General features: G+C 38.6%; 2 protein-coding genes across 6 annotated transcripts in view; both read left to right on the plus strand.

The window, feature by feature from the left end:
- The window catches only part of atg16l2 (ATG16 autophagy related 16-like 2), a 44497-nt gene extending 35082 nt beyond the window's left edge, over nucleotides 1-9415 (plus strand). For 2 of the 4 annotated variants that reach the window (XM_079609532.1, XM_079609533.1), the window contains 2 exons: nucleotides 3345-3446; nucleotides 8723-8957. In XM_079609532.1, the coding sequence (XP_079465658.1) occupies nucleotides 3345-3446; nucleotides 8723-8816 (196 nt within the window). In that variant the 3' untranslated portion in view covers nucleotides 8817-8957. Of the gene's footprint in view, nucleotides 1-3344; nucleotides 3447-8722 lie in introns of all 4 variants that reach the window. The other 2 variants (XR_013797159.1, XM_079609531.1) reach the window with 2 other exon arrangements.
- Nucleotides 9416-14480: 5065 nt separating this feature from the next.
- arrb1 (arrestin, beta 1) overlaps nucleotides 14481-21608 on the plus strand; it is a 47359-nt gene continuing 40231 nt past the window's right edge. The window contains exon 1 of one of the 2 annotated variants that reach the window (XM_079608864.1): nucleotides 14481-15014. In XM_079608864.1, coding sequence (XP_079464990.1) covers nucleotides 14995-15014 — 20 coding nt within the window. In that variant the 5' untranslated portion in view covers nucleotides 14481-14994. The remainder of the gene's footprint in view (nucleotides 15015-21608) is intronic. The other variant, XM_079608863.1, reaches the window with a different exon arrangement.

Raw genomic sequence — 21608 nt, forward strand, 5'->3', positions numbered from 1 at the left:
TTCATATTCTTTATGCACAATATGATTTCTTAGTTTGCTCTGTAGATTTGGTTACATTTTGCCAACATTTTTGTTGTTGTGTTCTTCTAGCCTAAAAAACACATTAGGCTACTATTATTATTACTATAGTGTTACTATATTAAAACTATTTTTTTTATTACTATACATTACTACAGATGTATTTTCTATAATCCTAGAGCTTTTGCAGCCCTTATCCTCATGCAATATTCTCAGCATTGTTAGAAAGTAAATGCAACACGCTCCATATGATGTGAGATGAGAACTGAGTCTTACAGATGAGTCTTTTTAGCACCTCCCTGCATAGACATATACACTGTTTCCATGGAGACAGTAAGGCCAGAATGCTCTGTGGCTTTTTTTTCTCGGCTAGATCTGGCATGAACATTTGAAAGGGGAGCGAGAGCCACAAGCAGGAACCCAATGGTCACTTAATCATTCATCAACACCTTCACCCTGCAACATTTTCCCTTGTGCCAGGCATATACAGTAACTCAACATCTTCCTCATTGGCCAACACTTTTCTGTTAGGCTGCCCACTGCCGTTAGGAAACAGTGTATTTCACTCAAACTAATTGTTGCACATAGCATATTTAACTATACTGAACATTTTTTTTTTTACAGTTGTTACTTTAAGGCACTATTTCTAGCTATTCTGGACCTTAAAAAATACTTTTGTTTATTTATCCTGATTTGGTCAGGTTAATTCAGACATAATATTTTCATCTTAAAACAAATTACTATAAAGTAATTTGTTATCTGGCAAAACATTTAGCAGTGTGCAAAGAATGATAAATCTGTTCAATCTGATCATACACGGTTCTGTTATGTTTAGACTTTGCAGTTTTCCCGCCTGAGTTTGTAACCATGAACCATTTGATTTCGTTCAGCTGTTCGTTATTAATTACCTTGGTTGATCTGTGTATATACATTCCTGTGTTTTCAGTAATCATTTGTCCTGTCTCGTCAATGTTACGGTTGTGTTTGCTTGCCTGCCTGCCTGCCACTGATTGGATTTACCTGTGGTTAGTGGTTACTAAAGACCGTATTGGATCTTTATCTTCTTCATAGTTTGTGTTACTATAGCCTGTTCATGACAGAAGAACGCACCAAATGAAAGAAATGGACTATGCTACAGCTTTCACTTCCCTCGCCAGGGAGGACTTTCATTCATGGATTATTCCATTCACATTTACACACTAGCCCAATGAGTGAACTTAGATGACGGAACCCTGAAGTCACTATTTTGGATTGGGGCTAACTATTACCGCTCTAGAGAACATGGGGGGAGGTAATCCTATGCTGTCTGGAGAGTCTCTCAAGGCATGGAGATGATGCCAGAGCCATCCACAGACGGGGATTTTCCACCTGCCGCGATAGAGGAGCCTGTGAGGATGACCGCGCCGACCATTGTCCCGGAGCTGAAGAACCACAGTGAGTCTGACCCAGTGTGACTCAGCAACATCGTCTATCGCCGTGGGAGTTTTAGTGGAGATCGAGGGAATGGATTATAACCCCGCCCAAACTCTCACCAATGTGAGTGAGTTTCTGTTGGACTCTATGGACAGTTGCTTTGATTTTGGAGAGGATAATTCCCTGGGATTCTTTTTAAATATGACTGGGGTTTGAGACTTCTTCACTGCCGTAACTCTAGAGCAAAGTTTGCACATTGCTTTCGTGATATCCACTGGCTTGCCTTCATGGTTTAAAATGAAAATATGTCCAATAGTGTCCGAAGATTTTCTTTACCAACAATTGTTCACAAAATAATGGACCTTGATTTAGATTTTGCACGTGTAATTTCCAGTGATAAAATCAAGTGAATTATTAAATAACTGAGTAAATATACAAGTACGCTAAATCAACCCCACCCCAACGAGTCTTGCAGTTCGCAGGGAGTGCCCCGTGGATTTGCTCTACGCCACTGGATCCCACCCAGCCTCTCTCTCCTGCCTTCTCTTCAGACGGTAGCCTTTCTTTCTGCCCAGTCTCTGCTGTTCCCTGTGCTGCATACACAGCCTCCTCTCAGTGGCATGGATCTACCTCAGGCCTTCCGTGAGCTAGCTACTCCCGGGTATGTGGATCCCCTGGCTCTGCTTCAGGTCGCTGATCCCTTCGCTCCACCTTGGATTGTCACCCTGACTCCTCCACCTTGGCTCCTCCTTACCTCTCCTCTACCAGAGACCATCGGCTTACAGCTCCACAGGGCTCTCTCGGACCACCAGCTCCACCTCGGTCAGACATAACCCATCCTGCGCCACGGACCTACAAGCCATCTGCTGGGCTCTGGCTCTGCCTCAGCCCTCCTGTACCTCTGTTCCACCTCATGGTTTCATCGCTGCAGCTCCGTCGTGGCCACTGAAGCCTTCGGAGTAGCCCGGTTCCATCGGCTCTCTATCTGCGCCTGGAGCTCCACCACCATTGACTCGGTCACCATCAATCAGCGCCATGGCTCCTCCCTCTTTTGATGCCGCCATGGGTTTCCATCCTGGCTGGGCTCTGGGATTCCAAAAGTCTTCTCTTTGGCTCAATTTTTACAAGGATGCGTTCTGTGTCCTCGCGTCCTTTCAAATTCGTTCTTTTAAGGTCGCCTTGCAAGACCGGTCTCCACAAGAACGCAAGTCCGTTCTTTGCGTTCTTGGAATTGAGAAACAGCCCTAGACTCTGTAAACAGCCGACCATAAAACTTGCCAATCAGAAATGCTCTTTACCTGTTAGTCTTTTTGTGCCTTTGGGATTGGCTGACATCGGTTGGCTGACGTCTTCGGAGGGCGGGCGGGCTATAAAGAGAAGGTGATCTAATGGAGTCTAGTAGAAGTTAGCAAAGCTGAAATCGCTTACAGTACCGTTTGAAGTCAGTGTTATGGAATAGAGCAAAAAAAACTTGAAAATTGTGTCCAGATGGTTATTGGCTACAGTACTCTTACATAGGCAGCTATCTTCTAAGACTGCATCCTGTCTGAAATGAAGCCTCAACTGATTTGAAACACTCAACATTGGACTCTATTCTCATAGACTCTGTCCCCCATCTTATTTTCTTTTTTCATTGCATACTCAATGCCATGTCTAATTTGTCCAAAACTATGTATCTTTGAAGGCAGCATCATTTTAGCATAAAATAAAACGAGCTACTATTCTTTGAAGTGCATTCTTGGAAGGTCTTTCACTTGGTTTAGGAACAGACTTGTCTTGTCTTGTATAGGTTCCTGACATTTGATCAGATCACTTGCCTGAGGGATTTATACAGCTAGAGAGAATAAGTTCCAGAGTAATGTGTATCAGTCTGTAGTCATCAGTCACAATTGTGGGTTTTCTCTCTATTTCAGTCCAGATGGCAGTTTCCTGGCAGCTGGCTCTGCGGACGGTGCCGTGTACATATGGAATGTGAACACAGGAAACCTAGAAAAAAGGCTTCCAGACATGCACAGGTAACTCGGGGATGATGGGCCACCATGGTCAACCAATTTAACAATACTTTTTTTGAAAAAGTATGTTCTGTATGTAAGTTCTGTCATTACCAACATAATTCAATGAGTCAGAAACCAAAGTTTCTCCAAACTTTAGTTCCAACAAAACATTCGCAAACAGCATCGTAAACTTGGAACTACAGCTCTCGACCTGTGGTTAGAAGCATAGTTTTTTGTTAGTATGACTAATATTGACTTTTTCAATATAGATGACAATCTGTATTGTTAAAAGCGCTATATAAATGAAGGTGACTTGACTTGACATCTAGACTTAGATCATGCTGTTGAGTAGAATAAGCAAACTAACATGGTGTACAATATATATACAGTAAATTCGATCTCAAAGCAATTCATTAGCAGAATTGATGATGTCATTAAGGACTGTTCTATACTGTTGAACCAATGTGGTCACTCTCAAATAAGCCATCATTATGTCAAAATGTGTCATTATGACTAAATGAACCCTAAAGTGTGACATGTTTTGAAGAAAGATTTTCAGCAAATATTAACTTTTGGCAGCGACTATTTGCACTACGTTAAAATAGCATATTTTCTTAGCGATAGATGCTATTTACACTGTTTAAATAGCAACAGAAAATGCAACCTTTAATGACTTCTGCCATCTCAAAATGATCCAACCCCCTGAATATAATTCCTCATAACATCACAAATCTGCAAAACAGGTGTTGTTTCAAGCACACCTGATGCAACTAATTAAGGGCTTCGTTAGTTGTACCAGGTGTGCTTGAGCGAGAACGTTCCGGGTTACTGTAACCCTGTTCACTGAAAAAGCTACAATCGATGCTGCGCTGCTTAGCGCATTGGGAACGAGAATACCCATGCTGCCGTGCTTGAAGGTGTCTGGACTCTTTACGGTTGTGTAGGGAAACCTCGGGAACTTCCTATGTTGTGGCAATATTTCTATGTGAAAATATGCGTCTTTAAGATCTACCATGAAGATCCAATCGCGATGTTGAATTTGCAACACGATCTACTTGATAGTTAGCATCTTGAACTTGAGCGTTCGAGCCTCAAAGATCTAAAAACAGACGCAGTCCCCCATTTCTTTCTTGTGACAGCAGATGCGCCTACTCCTGTTTTATGGTAGTGGAAACACACCGTTAAAACGAGGAGGACAACATACTCCTTTTTACTGTCTTTAGGGCATAAAAAGAGATCCCCGGCAGTAGCTTTCACGCTGCCAAAGTCTCTTTAACGGGTACCAAATTTAATACTTCATATTGGGGGGATGTTAAATGTTCTGTGTCCTGGGCGATAACAGGAAGCAACTGAACCTTCAACATTTCACTGGAAACCGCTGCCCCCGAATCACCAGAGGTGGCAGAGATGTAACAGTGGTTTCGTGAGGGTGTCAGGTAGGAGCTGATTGATGTATTTTACATGCCCCATCCCGAAGGGGCACAACCCCCACAGACCTGGGACAAAAAACAAAAAAAAACACTCAGGATTTTTGTTGCTGGTATATTATAAGGCTGCTGAGTGTGACGAGCCGGTCCCCAGTCTTTATGAGGGGGAACGCAACTCGCCACACTTTGCTTTTGAGCCCTCCTTTTTTAAATCAGATCAGCCTGATACGCCTGCAACACTGCCATAGTGTGCAGAGCAGCACCAGTCTGACCCCCACCAGCGTGGATGTTATTATACACGGCTTGGTGGGGAGTGCTGACTCCTTAAGGCGAGACACTACAGGTGAATAGGGTACAATTTTAAAATAATAGATATCACCATAAAACTTCCTCAGTTGATCACTTACACAAGTTCATAAAAAAAATGTATTACAAGGTTTTGAAATTTGTATGTTTAATTATGCAAATTAGGCATTACCTCATTAAATATGTGCAATTTTGCATATACTGTATTTTCGGTAGATAGATCTGAACATATGATAAAGCCAGGTGCAACATAATTTTTTCATTTTGATTACACATAAGATGAAAAAAGATGTTTAGAGGGATTTCAGGATATATGCTTTTATTACCTAGGAAATCAAAATATACTGTCCATAGCCTTAAAAAAACAATTTTCGCCATATTTTTTTTTATTAAAATGTCACATGAATCAGGCCAGGAATGATTTATTAACAAATCCCTCTGAACATATCTTCAGAATACTGCTAAGTGTATAACTGGAAAGTTTGGTGTACATCGGTGCAACATAGGCTGAGATGTGTCACTGGAGAATAACAAAAAACTAATTTTGAGAAAAAGGCATTTAAAGATTTGGAATGTAAAAAATCATACTTTTTTAGTGGAAACAACTATTTACTGACAAAATATCTTATCAAATCATTAGCAACAACAATACAAACCACCTAAATCACATCAAAATTTTATAAACACAGCATTTATGGCCTTTAACTGACCAGAAAAACAGCCACAAACACACATCTAAATGTCAGAGCGCGTCACGTGATGCATCTGAACCAATCACTTTGTCAGAAATTGACATCAGCCAATGAGATTCCGCTTTTACAGTTAAATGCCCATTGTACTTTTACGATTGGTTGAATCGTGAATCATTAAAAGGAAATTACCATATTTGGATCCGACAGCATTGTACAGGAGAGAGAGCGCTTTCCAGACGTGTGTGAGATTAAAGGAAGCAGACAGAGATCGCGGAGCGTTGATTTATAACGCCAACTTTTGTTGAATTTCTGAGAAATCTACAGACGCAAATAGACAAAGTGTAGTAAAATAAAGACCTAAATGTGTATTTTGGACTTTTTTTCACCACAAGTCTGAAAGAAGACATATTATTGAAGACAAATAGACCAAAATCTCACAATTGACCGGGGAAAAAAACCTTCTGTTTTCGCCTGCCGTGTCTCGCCTTAAATGATGATGAGCCACAGAGATGAGATAGCCCGTGAGCATCTCTTCAGACTGGCGCATCATCGTATGCACACGCCCCTGCACCCACGATAGTCTAAGAAATTGACGTCGAGGGCACAAAGATACACAAAGAGTAAGGTTTCCCCATGCACAAGTTAACGTCATGGAGATCCTCAAGGAGGGCAGTCTAGCTGTAATCTGGCCACTGCACGAGTCACCAACTCGAGTAACCTCTCACACGCTTTATCATAACGAGAGAAGTCTGTACTCTCAAAGTCCATCATTTTTTTTGATGGCTTTTTCAATATTCAGTCCCCAGTGATAAACTAAATAACTCCTAACAAAGATCTGTAGTAGATAGAGAGGAGATAAATGCTTGCACACCAAACACAGAGAGGTCTCTGAAGACTAAAGACCTGACGATGCACCTGCGGCTCATCTATTTATAGCCTCGCGTCGCGGGTGCGCACCGATGACGTCACCGGCCGAGGCTATATTACTTCTGGTCAATTTCATCTATGTTTTTACACACTATATTCACACCAGGTCATGATTAAAGACGTTCCCAATGCGCTAAGCAGCGCAGCATCGATTGTAGCTTTTGAAAGGGAACACATGAAAGATCTGAACTGGGTAGGTTTGTTGAGTGTCACGTTTGACTGCATGTTATAAATATGGCTAAGTCAAAAGAATTGTCCAAAAAGTTAAGAGAAGATATCATCACCCTTCACAAACAAGGAACAGGTTTTGTATAGCGAAGGCACTAAATGTTACTAAAGACACAGTTGGAAGCATAGATCAGCTCAAAATCATATAAATAAGCCACAGGGATTCTGTTCTGTGGAGCGATGAAACAGAACTGGAAGTTTTCGGCTCTATGGATCAGCGGTATATGTCTGGAGGAAGAAGAATGAAGTATATGCTGAAAAGATCACTCTGTTAAGCATGGTGGGGCTCGTGATGCTTTGGGGCTGCTTTGCATCCTCTAGCACTGAAAACCTGCAGCGTGTGGAAGGCAGGATCAGGAAATCCTAGGAGAAAACGTCATGCTGTCAGTGAGGAAGCTGAAGCTTGAGAGTCATTGGACCTTTGAACAACAGGACAATGATCCCAAGCATACCCTAAATTCCACTAAGGCTTGGTTGCAGAAGAAGCCCTGGAAGTTTCTACAGTGGCCATCAGGTACTGAATTGAACCCCATAGAAAATCTCTGGTGGGATTTTAAGAAGGCGGTTGCAACACGCAAACCCAAGAATATTACCGAACTGGAGGCCATTGCTCATGAGGAATGGGCTGAGATCCCTCAGAAACACTGCCAGAAGCTGGTGTCCGGTTATACATCTCGTTTGCAGCAGGTCATAACAGCAAAAGGGCTGTTCTACTAAGTACTAAATATGCTTGACATGAAGGGGTTGAATAATCTTTGAGACTAAAACATTAAAGACAAAAGTCATTAAAAGTAGCATTTTCAGTTGAGTTTGGGGAAACCACTTGAAACATTTGTTGTGTTGAGCTATTTCAATTACTTTTGTTTGATTTGTTCCTTGCAAACAGCTGACAGTCTGTACATTTGGCCAATAAACCTGATTTGCTATGTGGGTTGAATACTTTCGATTACAACTGTATTTACACTAAGTGCAAGTTGCAATAGATTATAGTTAGATGCTATTTATACTAATAAATAGTGGCAGATACTATTTGCACGTTAATGTTGTACGTTAAACGGTATGCAATAATAACATAGAGTGTAAATTATCATATGGATGCCGCCTTATTGGGAAAATAAAGCCCTCCCTACACCCCTAACTGACCCCCCCCCCCACCCCACCACACACACACACAGACACACACACACACTTTATTATTAAATAACCGTTAGACACTTAATTTCCACTTTTCAAACATTTTTTATTTTCAATTTATTGAAAATAAATGCCTTTCCGATCTGATGTGATGGGAAAAGGGAGTAGAGCAAGTTCAGAAAAAGGCAGATTCAAACTTGGGTTGATTTGCGTCACAACTTCCTGTCATGTACTTTACCCCTACACTATTGCTACTGTTGACAATCCATCGTCTTTCGTAAATTTGTCTGCCCAACCAGACGTCAGTGGGTGGAGTTAGTGTAAATAGCCTCTGCCAACAAGGTGGGCTATTTGCATTAGTGTAAATAGACACTCCGTTAACTTAAATTTCTGTCTGTTTCTCACGCATAGCTATATCTTGGTATTAAGGATGACATTAGAATAACTGGAATCCATAATTTAGTTATATGGACCACTTTTATGGTGCTTGTTGTGTCAATATTTTGTCTGTGTGTGGTATGTGGTGAATTATCTCTTTAATTTTGCCTTTAAATTGATTTCTAAGATTTCATTCTTTTTGCAGTGCTCCAATAAGCGCTGTAGCCTGGTCGTTGTCGGGCGAATACGTGGTAAGCGTGGACAAGAGCCGTCGAGCTGTGCTCTGGAGTGATATCTGAGACCAGACATGGGCTCTCCTTTTTCCATCTTATCAACTGAAATCACTCCTGGAAATGCACTCAGGGATGTCATCACAACACAACCTTGTCGGGAAAAGCTCACACCCTGCACTCCATCAAGAGCACGACCCTCAGTGTTGTGACAGTCGTCGTTGCTAAGAAGCCGTGTCATTCAAAAGCACAAACAGATGTGCTAATGTTACAGGGGTCTGGCGTCTGTCGAGCGGAGCTGTCTGGGTTTTTGTTTTGAAACCTTGTTACAAATGAATTACTGACGCAGGACGTGGCGAAGCATTTGTAGGCCTTCCTGGTGCTGGACTTCTTACTATAATTGCCAGCCACTTTAAAATCGGAGATCTCTTGACATGCACCAGATATTTCAGCCTCTGGGATTTGATATCAAAGGGAAACATGAACAAAATGGAACCAACCAGTTTTAAGAACATGACAGCACATTTCTGAATACGTGGAAACTCGACCCCAGCGTATTCACATATCAGTCCTATTTTTAGAGACCAAAACACAGACATCATTTTCAATGCCTGGTTAAAGCCCATTGCATATTATCGCACAATGACTTTGATTCTTGAATGCAATGCAAAAAGAGATATAAATATTACAAAGTTATGCATATATATATATATATATATATATATATATATATATATATATATATATATATATATATATATATATATATATACATACATACATACATACATACATACATACATACATACATACATACATACATACATACATATACATACATACATATATATATATATATATATATATATATATATATTATATATATATATATATATATATATACACACATATAGTATTATTATTATATAATATATATATATATATATATATATATATATATATATATACATTTTTTAGTAAATTTAAGGATGCATTCAACTGATCAAATGTGACAGTAAGGACATTTATAATGTTACAAAAAAATTCAATGCTGCTCTTTTAAACTTCTATTCATCAAAGAATCATGGAATTTTTTTTTGTTGTTTCCACAAAAATGTTTTCAACATTGAAAATAATAAGAAATGTTTCTTGAGCAGCAAATCAGCATATTAGAATGATTTCTGAATGATCATGTGACACTGAAGACTGGAGGAATGATGCTGAAAATTCAGCTTTGCCAAGGAATAAATTACTCTTAAAATATATTTAAATAAAACAAATATTTTAAATTGTATTAATATATCAAATATTACTGTTGTTGCTGTGTTTTGTGATTTGTTGCTGAGCAGAAGTGACTGTCTAAAAAATCTTACAGACACCAAAACCTTTGAACCGTAATATATATCAGATGTCTTACCACAGTGAAAATCTGAATCATTATGATTTATTTGATCTTATTGATATAGATCACTAATGAAATCGACTAAATCAAATTTGTGAAATTATCATTATGATAATGATTAATATCACGTGCAGAATAACATGATCTTCAGGTTTGCACAGTTCAAGTTCAGCTTGAGTGTTGCTGACATTAAAGCAAAAGGGAGACACACTGAATATCATATTTTGAGTTTTAATACTCAAAATGTTATTCTGCTAATATAATTTGTTATGAAATATAAAAGACAAATTTGAATTAGTAACTTAGAAAAATGCAAAATAGAAACATTTTTCACTATAGCGGTCTCAGACATTGAGACCCCAGTGTGTGTTGTTAATCACTGCCTCAGGGAAGAGCTCAGTCATACTGGATCCACTCTGGTCATTTATTATAAAAAGGGACTGGTGTTTTAAAAATGAATGAGAGGAAGCCTTGCCCTCCGCCACACTCTTTAGTGCTGCCGTAGAGACCCAGTGTGCTCACTGCTAAACTGCGCTCAGATTAACATTTAAAAGGGCCTTCTGTCTCTGACTGACTTTGAAGAACCAAATTACTGCCATCAGAGATCACACAAGACGGCACGTCATTTAATCTGCTGCGTTCATTTGCAACTTAATTATAGGCCGGCTGAGGAAAGTCTAATGCCCGTCTTACCCTTGTCAGCTGTTGGACCAGAGAGTTTAATGTAAAGTCTAGAATATTTATTAAGCTAAAACTGCCATATAATAATGATTTAGGCAGAAATCACTGATTTTACAGTAAATCCTTGTATTGTGAGTTATTGTACAATTATAACATGGTCATATTTCATCCTGGAATCAAAATAAAACAAGAAGGTATTTATTCACAATTATTTTTTTTAAATATTATCAGCATAAATTAAAAACAGTGGAACCAATTCTACCATAGTTAAAACTAAACTTACTTACCGTAAATCTAATACTTTACTTTATATGTTTACATGTATATATATGATGATCTTTCACCATGTAGTAATGAGAATTGAGATGGAAATGTACTTAACTGTCATGAAAATGTTGCAATGCAATGCAAAAAAAAAAAAAGAAAAAAAAAAAAGATTGAGAGATTGAATGATTGATTAAATATGTTTAAATGTTTTTCATGACCTGCTTGAAAACATTTGAAATAATCTGGTTAAGTGAATTAAAAACGATGAAGCCACTACATGAGATTAAGTATCAGAGAAACATCTGTTGACAAGAAAACATCTGGTATAGATATCTTGACTATATGAGAATAACGGTTATGCATTTAAATTAGTTTGAACAGCAAAATTCTTACAAAAACAGGGATTTTTGTATTCGCTTTTCTCTGAAAAGAGCTTAATGTACTGTTTGGGGAAAGTGTTTTCTTTATTATTATTATATTTGTTAGGGTTAGGTTTAGTTTTATCATTGTTTTGTGACCAAAAAATGTATTATATTATACCATGCAAAACTACAGAGTAAGGACCAAAAGTGAGTTCAAAGTGATGATGAAGTCTGTTGTTTACTGGAAAATAAAGAACAAGAGCAAATAAGAATATAAGTCCATGCTTGTCTTTGTTCTAATAGGCACTTTCTATTAATACTGTAGGTTAAAAATAGGTCCTGAAACATCAACATTCATGTCATGACATAGTTTAAACCCTTTCAAATGTTTTCTTCATTAAATGAACATCAAAATTAAATAATTGAACTGTGTTGTAAGTACTGTAACAGGGTTGGAGATTTATCACTTTGTAGAGTTCCAATAGTTTGAGACTAAACTGTTTGTTTGTAGTTGGTGATAGCTTGTGAACCATAAGTAAAAAAAAAAAATTTGTTCGATTTTTTCTTTCTTACAGTAACTGTTTGAAATGTAAATGTTTGAGAGATTTTATATGTTTTAAAATGTGTCAACTTTTGATTGGTGTCTAATAAAAGTGTAATGGGACACTAAATTTTATCCTATTTGTGGAAAGTGCCAATATAACATGATTTTAGCATTCAATTTAGAATATTCATGTATTTAAGAGTTACACTTTTTGTCATAACAGTGAATTAATTATGAAATGTTGCTGTGTAATATCTGATGTCATATGTAATTTTTTATCTTAATATCATTAGGCTATATTACATGGAAGCTTGTTTCCGCCACAGAATAAAAAATGAAAAAGGTTATTGCTTGAATGATTTTTTTTATTTTATTAAAAGGACAACTTTTTTTTCCGAGTTTACATCTCGCAATTCTGACTTTTTTCCTCAGAATTGTGAGTTTATATCACGCAATTCTGAGAAAAAATGTCATAATTGCAGAAAAAAATCGGAATTTCGAGATTTAAGCCTTTTACACATGCAGTCTTAATTTACCGGTAAGTTACCGGTAACAGATCATGTGTGAACAGGACCTTTTCAAAAATGCCGGTAAATTGGTTCCGGCATTTTACCAGTAAGGGAAGTTGTAACATTTCCAGTTAATTACGGTAATGTGCTCTGTGTGAACGTGGAATGAAGATTACCGGTATGATTACGTCAGAATGCGCTGGCGTAAGAAGTCTGCTTTGGGCCAATCATAAAGACTTATGAAGATGACATGATTACTCTGCGCTGTTTACAGTAAGCTTTTTAATATGTTTTCTATTTAAATATGTGCTAAACTATCATCTTTGACAGTTGCGCCACATCTCGCAGCTTTTTCAACGTGTCGCGCACGAGACCCTGCCGCCTTTTCCATTCATCAACGCTGCGGCTCTGCAGTTGGTTACTATCAGGTACGTCTCGCGTTTTTAAGAACAAAAACGCATTCTGTTTGATCATCCGTTATGCGTTTCACTCAGATGTTATATTTTTTGGTCAAATTGAACAGAAAGTGAAACTAAAGTGATTCTCCTCATGCGGGCAGATGAAGACAACGGCACTGCGTTTAAAGATCATTTCTGATGACTGACATCACAGAATTTACCGGTATTTTCCTGCTGATGTTTGAATGGTCTCTTACCGGAAAAAAGCCAGAACGCCGTTGCTTGTGTGAACAGCATATTTGTGCATTTCCCGGTAAAGTCATTCTGATAATTTTACGGTAATTTACCAGGATTGCTGTGTGAAAGGGGCTATAAACTCACAATTGACCGTTTGCAAAGACCTCTTTAGTTACTGTTGCTACGTCCGACAAGCCATAGCGCTCTCACGCCACACATCATGTCCTCAATATACAAATACATCGCGGAACAGGGAGTAGACGGGACAGAGCAGGTTACTTTTGATATGAAACAAAGTCTCAGCTTTCAAATTTGGTCTTTTCTTTAAGAAATTTAAACAATAAATACCATTTTGTGACTCTTTAATGTGCCATGACAGATAGCACCTCAGTTAAAGCTGCTTGTGAACCGATCAACTTCGGTTGTAAATTTATAGTATCAAATAAACATGAATGAACATCAGAAGGAATGTTGTTTCAACCGCAGAAAGACATCACACACCGTTTTTCAAGTTCAAGTCCACCGACATTAATCTACTAACTCTCCTGACTGCTTAGTCGGACAAAATGGCGGATGGCGGGATTATGATTGGTCAGAACGCCTGCCAATCAAACTCCCAGCAAAAGAGTGAATTAAAATGTCTCGCAATTCTGACTTTATAATTCGCAATTGCAATTTTATATTATGCAATTCTAACTTTTTTACTCGTAATTCTTACTTTTTTCTCTCAATTCTGACTTTTTCCTCACAATTGCAAGTTTATATCACGCAACTTTGGAAGATAAAAATTGTAAGATAAAAAGTCACAACTTCCTTTTTTCTTTTTTAATTCAGTGGCGGAAACAAACTTCCATACCATGCATCTTGGTTGATTCCATTGTATGGTTCATTTTTAGAAATCATAATTTCAGTTTACTGTATTACGAATTTAGGCTATTTTATAGCTATAGCCTACTGAACTGATAGCCTACTCTAAACCAATAACAATTTTTTTTTTTTTTTTTTAACGTGATAAACACTCTAAAAACATCAGGGATGATTTCTCAATTAATAAAACCATCTTAAACCCACTCAATGGCTGATTGATATGCCTTCCTGTCCATTATTGATTTATTGCTTAGGGAGTTTAGAACCGAAATGCGACACCACTTCAAATGATGTCAATGTCAAGATTTAAATAATGCTTCATCCGTCGCCTCGGCGACAGACACCGCGCGCGCTTGTTTCACACAGTGATGGCGAGCTGAGAATAAATCTGTTCAGCGTTGGAGAGTATCATCACCCACTCACCTCACCTCAGTCAGCACCCGCACACACACACATACCCTCACACACCCAGAGAGGAGGAGAGACAGCAGTGAGTGTATGTCAGTGAGTGAAGGAGAGAGAGAAGCACAGCGGAAGGGAGGGTGAGAGCTCTGGTAGACGGAGGCAGTGTGGATATCAAACGGACGCTTCTATAGCTTTAGGATTTACCAAACAGCATTTATTTTTTTGTAAATTCCCACCTGAAGGACTCTTGAACCAGAGCAGCACAGGAAGGCAGCGAAGAATCGCCGACTTTCGCTTGTTTTATTGGGAAACGCGGGGTTTGTCTGTTGGCAAGCGGCAGTGGAAGATGCTCCTGTAATTGGATTCATCTGGAAAGCTCTCAAACCGCAAGGAGAGCAGCTTAAGTGACAGCGGTTCTGTAACGCAGCGTAGTAAATTATCTTTCCTTCAGTCTTTCTCTCCATCCTCCTGTTTTCCATCGGCTGTGCCCCCCTCTCTTTTCTCGACAACCCCTCTCATCTTTTTCCCACTAGCAGAAGAGTTTCGGGGGAACGTGTCGCACGCAGATCCTCGCGATGGGCGATAAAGGCACAAGGTAAGCCGTGTGTTTCAGATGGATTAGCTGCTACAGGAGGACATTGTACTGTACAATTGCTCAGTTTTTTTATTCTTTTTTATTCTATGTGTTCTAAGATGTAATTGGCCATTTAACATCGCAGTGGCTCAACGCAGTCAGTTAACGTTAGCTACTGTAGGTTTGCAATGCATGTAGGTGCAAAACAAAACACCACCATCATATGACACTGAAATAATGCCATGAACATTCATTTAACAACATAAGATGTAGAATACAGCTCCCATGTGCATAACTGATAACAAAAAAAACTAAGAAGAAACAATTATTAAAATGAAAAACCAGCAAACTCTTAATATGTCATAAGCTTTTCACTGTAAAATATAAGATTATTTGTTCTTATGTGCAAAATGGTACATTTAACAGTATTTTACTGAAGAATTGCATGAAATGTGAAAGGCTTGTTCTATTACAGTTTTACCCGCATATAGTAAGCGAACTTACTGTTAACCAATTAGCAGGTTTTTTTACTAGCATTTTACAGTAAAAAAAAAAAAATGTTGTATTACTTCAAATGAAAACAGTGAAACTGGACAGGTAAGTGGAGGGAGAGAATGTGATTGGGACACGGGCTGGATTTGGACCTGCCCTTTTGAGCACTTGCACAGCACAGCCTATTCGCTATATGCTAAATGGACAATTAGCCAAATGGTCAGTTGCATTTTTATCCACTCCGTCCTCTCTGTGACCCAAGCAGGAACAAAACTGCAACCCTTCAGAAACCACTATATAAATGTAACCCATTTGTTTCTGTAATTCGTTTGCTTCAGTTCTCTAGGAAGGTTTTAGAGGTTGGTGGAGGTATCAAACTGTTTTGGCATAGTGCCATTTCCATTGATATTTGACATTTCACACAAGGACACATTTGACCTGGACATACCCACTGTTTCTAAACTCTCAGCAGGATTGTGTGCAGGTCAGTGTTCAAAGCCCAAAGCTTTATGATATAACTCAACAGTTTACTCATCAACATCATCTCTAAATCATGCTTAACATTTTTCTTTATTGGCATCTGTGGTTCTTTGAAGAACGTTTTACATCCATGGAACCTTTCTATTGCACAAAAGGCTCTTTAAGGTGTAAAAAGTTTCTTCTTATTATTGAAATGTTCTTCACGGTGAGGAAAATGGTTCTTTTAAGAAGTTACTATTAGGGGTGTAACAGTACACGAAAGTCATGGTTCGGTACGTACCTCGGTTTTGGGGTCACGGTATGAGTTCTGTACAACAGGAAAAAGCAACAAATCCCCAATGTTAGATTTCTTTTCAATTATTTTGAACAGACAGTAGTGCAAATTACAGTTTGTTCCACCTAGCGGCATTTAGTCCCCCCCGAGATAGGCTAGTTGGTACAGGCTATTTTTATTTGTGTACTCTCAACACTCACAATAAAAACAAAACATTGTGCTTTTGTAAAATAAGGAAAAAACACAGGATGCCTCTATCTGCAATCCCAGTTTCATTTTTCTTGAAGTTAGTGGAGCGTGTTTACATTTTTTTAAATGAATCAAACTACTAGTTTACTAGTAGCCTACTAGTGTATAGGCTACTAGCAAGCTCTTGCGTGCCATCTGAACTCTTGTTTTAAGTTGGTGCACGTCTCTTCTTGTTGTGGTGGTTAGCAAACAGTGTTGCATTACCACTCGTGTCCCCTTCTGGATTGGAGTGTGGATCGCCTGTGACTGACTGTTTTCGTTATCTAACTGTATGCACCGAACTGTGACATCTGACGGTTTGGAAAGAAAACATGTACGGTAACACCCCTACTGTGTACTGTTAGGTTCTTTGGGGAACCCAAAATAGTTCTTATATGGCATCGCTGCGAAAACTACTTTTTGGAATCTGGCTTTATAATTGAGCTAGTTACAACCAAACTCTTAGGCAGTACCCCTTATTAAAATAGGACATATTTTTAAACTTTCAGTGGTTCCATCAGTGTTGTCGATTAATAAAAATAAATAAAATAAAAAAACAGACAGACCACATTACAGTTTATATTGGTCAATAATCACCCACATAAATCAATAGTTTCTAAAAATTCTGATATGATTTACTAATTTTATTTGAAACCCTTATGGTTTATTTTTTATATTTGTGACATAACATTGCATTTGTAATAGGTCATACTACATTAATAAATACAAACAATAAACAGTTTTTTTTGTTGCAATGTATGACGCAGAATTTTTAATGATATGACAGAACAAAAACGTAGTCTAAACCTTAATCTCTTATTGCAAAAAACAGTATGATAGGCTCCAATGCAGAGTGGCACAAAATCACCTTTTCTGGACATATAATAATTCGCTTTTAATCTCCTTTCATAATGAATGTTTCATTCAGTCTGCTACTCCCATGCACTCGTCTGACAGACACCCAATTGCTTGTACCACATCATTCAGAGTCACCAAAAATATCCAACAAAATACAGTCTTTTTAAACAAAAGCACAGGCCTTTATGTTCAGTTTATGCGTACAAAGGGGGAATGTTAGAACATCTTGAAGAGAGTTTTACCGAGTTTTACCCTACCCGAATGTGACATTCTGTTTGAATGTTGAATCTGGAGAATGACGTGCCCAATGCAATTTCATAGCAATTTGTAATTGGTTTTGCAGTATCGAATTTGGAGCAGTCCTGTTTGATTGATACCTGATTGGACCAATAAGATACTGAGTGTCAGATTGGCGTATTCCTAGAAGAAATATGATACATAAAAATATAAACGTAAGAGAAAAGTGGAATATAACGTGCTCAAAAATGTCTTGTTTGCTTGTTAATAATTGTTTTAAACACATTTATTAAATTCAGTTGCATTAACCTCGCAGTGATTAGCTCTTTCTAGTTGTTACAAGTGCTCATTGTAACAACTTAAGAATTTGTAGATATGAGTGTTGTGGCAAAAATTCATCAAACAAACATCACTGCGTAAGAGACACTCAGAGTCAAATTATAAAATAGAAGTATTTATTCTTGCAAGAATAGGAGCAGTCTAATACACAGTTGTTACCCTGTGCAGAAGAGTGACACACCCTCGGACAGACTCAACTAGCTTTTATCTTAGTTTCAAGCCAGAGCCTTCCTCCCAGTAGTTTTCCATCCAGTAGTTTTCCATAGACAAGGGAGCCATAACACTAGTTTAGATTCGTCACTAGTTGGCCCACTAAGCCCCCTGCACCAAATGGCCTTCTGACATTCTAGGTCAGAGGTCCTTGTTCGTCTGTTCTCTGGAGTGCCTCTCCCTTCTGCCTCCCCAGGTACATAAACATAATCTTCTCTCACTACAAGTGAGAGACACACATGTGACATTCTTTGAATCATCTATATTTTACTAAAGATCAATGAATATCATAAAATTGCCACCACATGAGTTTCCTGGGAGTCCGATAAATACATGTACACTCTGGCTCCTGGAAATTGCATACCTCCAAAAGCCAGTGAGATCAAGAAGTAAAAAGAAGTGCATCATTGGCTATCATCTATTGCTTCATACATGATTATGTGACTTGTAGATGTTGTTATTACCTTAAATATACTGATCAAAAATTACTTTTCTCTGTTATTATACCTATTTATACCACCCTTCTCACAACATTACCAATAAGACATTCAGGAAACCCTTTACAACTAGGTTCAGTTAGTTGGATTTGTAGTAGTAGTAGTAGGAGTAGGATTAGTTAATGCATTTGTATCATGAACTAAAAACAAACAGTGCTTTTACAATATTTGTTCATCTAGGTTATTGATACAATGAAAAATACTTCGGACCAACTTAAAAAAAAAAAGGTTTGGTTCAGACCGTACATTTTTATTTAAGGGGGTCATGAACTAGCCTGGCTCCGCCCTTCTACATACTTCCGTTCAATTTTAATTTTTTAATTCAGTAGGTCTGGGATTGTGGTATATTCTTGGGTTTTCTCCAGTAAATTTTTTACTGGTCCAATCAGCGAACAGAGGGAGTGGCTGAGAACGATGACGTTGAGTTGTGCGCGTCATACGTGACGACCAAACATTAGTGATTGGTTATGGCAGATCCAGAGTAGCTCTGGGCAGATCCAATAGTTTTAAAGGGGTCATGACATGAGAAACCAAATTTGCCTTGATCTTTTGGTATATAAGAGGTCTTTGTGTCATTAAAACGTCCTGCAAGTTTCATAGCTTAAGACGTCCGGTCCTCCCCATTATAAACGAATAATTTATTTAATCAAGCTCTAAATACAGCTCGTTCTGGATCCATGGTAAGAAGTGACGTCACGGTACGAAGTGACGTACCAGCGTTTGCATATGACCACCTCCGTCACAAGACAACTACGCTTGAAGCGCAAGACAACTACGCTCATTTCGTATCATTGTCGCGCCCGCGCATTGCGCGCCTCACAAGTGTTCAGTCGACGGACAGCGAGTGGGTCTGTGTACAGGGAAATTACGATGCCACGCAGATGTGCTGTTCCTGGCTGTGGACAAACAACATCTTTGAATACGCTGCGAAAGATCCAGTCGTCAGGGGAAAATGGATGCACTTTATTTTTTGCGGACGTCCCAGTCACGGCAGTGTTAATTTAAGCGTTTGTTCTATACATTTGAAGGATGACTGTTTTGAGAACAAATCCCAAAATGATGCTGGCTTTGCCAGAAAACTGTTGCTCAAAGATAAGTCCATGCCGACTATTCTGGGCTCAACAACGACGACGCAAACTGTAAGTAATGTATTTAAAACTTTAAAGTACTTTTTAAATACGCTGAATCCGCAAATGTTCTGGCTGGGGGCATTAATAATTGATGCATAGGCACTGACGTTAGCCAATCATAACAGTGGGCGTTAACACTGAACTCTTAAAGGGGAAACACCCCCAAAACAGACTGTTTGAATCAGAGGATGAGAAACAGGGTGGGAAAAGGTCATAAATCACTACATTTTAAAAGTTTTTTGTAAAAAAAACTATAGTAATACTATAATTGCACCTAAGGGAACATAATAATAAAAAAAAAAAAACCATGTCATGACCCCTTTAAACTTCAACTGAGTACCTGCCTTCAAGGAAATTAACGCTTGTCAATGGAGAGAGGCCAGACTCTCTGTACAAATGAAATGTACAAGAGTCTGGTAGAACCAGGCTAGTCATGAACTGCATTGTTTTATAATGTTTCCAGGGGTACAGTTATATCGTTAGTATGATTTTTTTACACACAAAAAAAAGGCATTTTTCTTACCCTGATTTTAGCCCTCTTTGAAGGGGCGTCTCTGATGTGAGACTTCAGTGTAAACGCCCACTGCTGTGATTGGCTAACATATTTGCATATTAAATTATTAAATAGCTATTATTACATGTACAAAATTACAATTGTAAAGTATTTATATTAGTACATAAATATGTAAATGTGTTTGTATGTAGCATAAACATATCATTTTGGTATATTTATTTTTCACTAGGATGTACATGAATTATTACATATCAGAAATTGCTGATCATAGATCAGGCATTAGAATTAACACAGTTACTTTGTTGTGGCAATACTGTCGAAGTCCATATTGTAAAAGTCTGTTTGCAAAGCTTTCATATTAACCAAAAATATTTATTTTCCCACAGACAAAAACATTCATAAAAAGTAAAACGTTTTTTCTAAATAAATAATTATTATAAAGACCACACATACATAATCATTATATATTTTTTAGACATAAGCCAAAATGTTAGCTACTTAATATAGTCAATATAATAATTGTTTGGCTTTTTACAACTTAATTACATCACAAAAAAAGCTAAATTAACCAGAATATGATGGTAGAATTTTCACTTAAAGTCCTCCTGTAGTCAATAATTGTATCCCCCTAAAACTCATCTTTGATCACCAAAATGACATATTTAAAAGTGTTTTCTTGTGAAAATAAATTCTTCATGCCTTAAAATTGTCACGGTTCGTAGGAAGGATGACGGAGATGAGGGTAGAGATAACACTTTCTATAATAAAGTAAACTCAGGAACAGGCGAACGGGTGAGACCATGAACTGAATGCAGACAGGAACTTAAATACACAGTGATGATGATTACAAATGACAGTCAGCTGTGAGGAAGGTGATCAGAGTCCATGGTTACAGATTGGTGGCGGGAAACACAGACAGGGAAACACAAGTGATGAATGACAACAGAAAGTCCATGAACGGAACATAATGTGACATTACTCCCCCCTCCGGCAAGGCGCGTCCTCGCGCCGTAACAGGACAACGGAGGGAGGACCCGAGGGGGTTCTGGAAGTGGACGAGGTGATGGAGAAGTGAAGGAGAGAGGCTGAAGTGACAGGATGGTGAAGGGATGACGACGAATACCTGGCGGCACAGATGGAAGGAGCCTGGTGGCGCAGACCCAGAGCAGTCCAGTACCGACAGCCCACGACGGAGGGAGGGAGGAGACCAGGTGGAGAAGGGGCTGAGGGTAGCTGGGGAACAACCGACGGAGATTCGGCGGGTGGATCTATCGGCGCAGACGGAGAGCTGGAGGGCGCAAGCGACGTCGCTGGACTCGGAGACCTAGGCGACATAGCGGCGACGAACGCTGGAGG

Source organism: Phoxinus phoxinus, assembly GCF_949152265.1.
Source record: "Phoxinus phoxinus genome assembly, chromosome: 4".
In the NCBI taxonomy this organism is placed as follows: Eukaryota; Metazoa; Chordata; class Actinopteri; order Cypriniformes; family Leuciscidae; genus Phoxinus; species Phoxinus phoxinus.